This window comes from Sorghum bicolor, chromosome 2, assembly GCF_000003195.3.
Source record: "Sorghum bicolor cultivar BTx623 chromosome 2, Sorghum_bicolor_NCBIv3, whole genome shotgun sequence".
NCBI classification, from domain to species: Eukaryota; Viridiplantae; Streptophyta; class Magnoliopsida; order Poales; family Poaceae; genus Sorghum; species Sorghum bicolor.
Window position 1 is genome coordinate 50,987,645 of NC_012871.2, and position 1,474 is coordinate 50,989,118.

A 1,474-nucleotide genomic window follows, 5' to 3' on the forward strand; every position below is an offset into this window, starting at 1 on the left:
CTTATTTGTGGCTAAAATACTTTTGGTTAAATTGTAGAGGAGAAATGAAGATTATAGAGGGGCAACATGCATTTGTGAGAAAATAAAATAGGTAATTTGTTTTAGGTAGTATTGATGAAGATGCTCTTATGTTCTGTGTTTGGCACCAATATATACCTTTTAAACTATGCATTGCTAAGAATATAAACAAGTTAACAACTAACTTAGCAAGTTAGCTTTTTCCTAGACTTTTGAATAACTTATATTTTAGGATGGATAGAGTTTGATGGTCAGAATTAGAATAATTGAATAGTTTAGGAATCTAAATTCGCAATTTTATAGTTTGAGAACCTAGATGAAAATAACATAATACTTTGGGGATCTCGATACAATAACTCTAAATGAAATAACATTAAATATTCGTCAAATTCAAGTATTATCCAGAATATTATAGTTTGGAAATTAAACCGGCTACGTCTCTTTTCAACAAGAATTAATACAATCGACAGCAGTTTTGAATGAAACGATCATTAAAAAGTTACTTTCTTCTTGGAAACTATAAAATCTTGTTCCCTTAAATCTTTCGTCTGACGCATCGAAATTACTTTAGACCTGTGCTTTCTTCTTGGAAACTTTGAAGGACTGTGTTGCACGTGTTCATGGTACGGGCATCTAAAATGTTGTGGTTCCAAAGTTTAATCATGAAGAAACGCCAGCCCCTATTCATTAAGAAAACAAATTGTAATCAAATAAATAACAATACTCGGTAGTAAAAAGATTGACTAATCCACTTCCAAATCATCCACTTACCACAGTTGAGCAGGGTTCTGTACAAGTTGTCGTCCATGCAACTGAGAGAATGCCTCACAGGCCCAAGGTATATGACCATCCGCTAGCACTCTGCAATTTTGATTTTCTAAAACAATTAATACGAAGATCAAATAACATGGCTAGCAAATCCAATCCAAGTTGGATTTACATATAGAAAAGAAAACAGTAAATTCATCAGTTTGTCTAGACAGGACTGAAAAAAAAAACAAAGCATGTCAAAAAAAAAAGCATGCTTAACACAGAAACATAATTAATTATAAAGGTATGAAAGAATCGTTTAAGATATGAAAGAAATGGCTAATCTTATATCTACAACGCTAAATCTAAAGCATCTCAAAGTAAAGCACATTTTCCAATATTTCTATGAAAACATAAATGCTGTTAATATTTTGGTGCTCAGAATTTGACAAATTTGAATAGAAAATCTGATCATCCTATTGTGGTTGCTGCCTATTTCACCGTTTCCTTGACATTGTAGAATCGTTGTCTCAGACACCTTGGTCTCGAGACCCAATCTAAATTAGTGGCTTGAAATAAGACCTTTAGAGATTCATTGTGTCATGCTTGTCAGCGTGAAAACCCGTGCTTCCCATGTATTTGATTTAGTGCATTATGCCCTCTGGACTTCCCCCGTTCCTAAGTGTCATTTAGTACCCCCTAAAGT

At 33.4% G+C, this 1,474-nt stretch overlaps 1 protein-coding gene across 2 annotated transcripts in view; it reads right to left on the bottom strand.

The window, feature by feature from the left end:
- LOC110432499 (polycomb group protein EMBRYONIC FLOWER 2-like) overlaps positions 363 to 1,474 on the bottom strand; it is a 35,207-nt gene continuing 34,095 nt past the window's right edge. For both annotated transcript variants that reach the window (XM_021453025.1, XM_021453026.1), the window contains 2 exons: positions 790 to 879; positions 363 to 698 (listed from right to left, as the gene is read on the bottom strand). In XM_021453025.1, the coding sequence (XP_021308700.1) occupies positions 581 to 698; positions 790 to 879 (208 nt within the window). In that variant the 3' untranslated portion in view covers positions 363 to 580. The remainder of the gene's footprint in view (positions 699 to 789; positions 880 to 1,474) is intronic.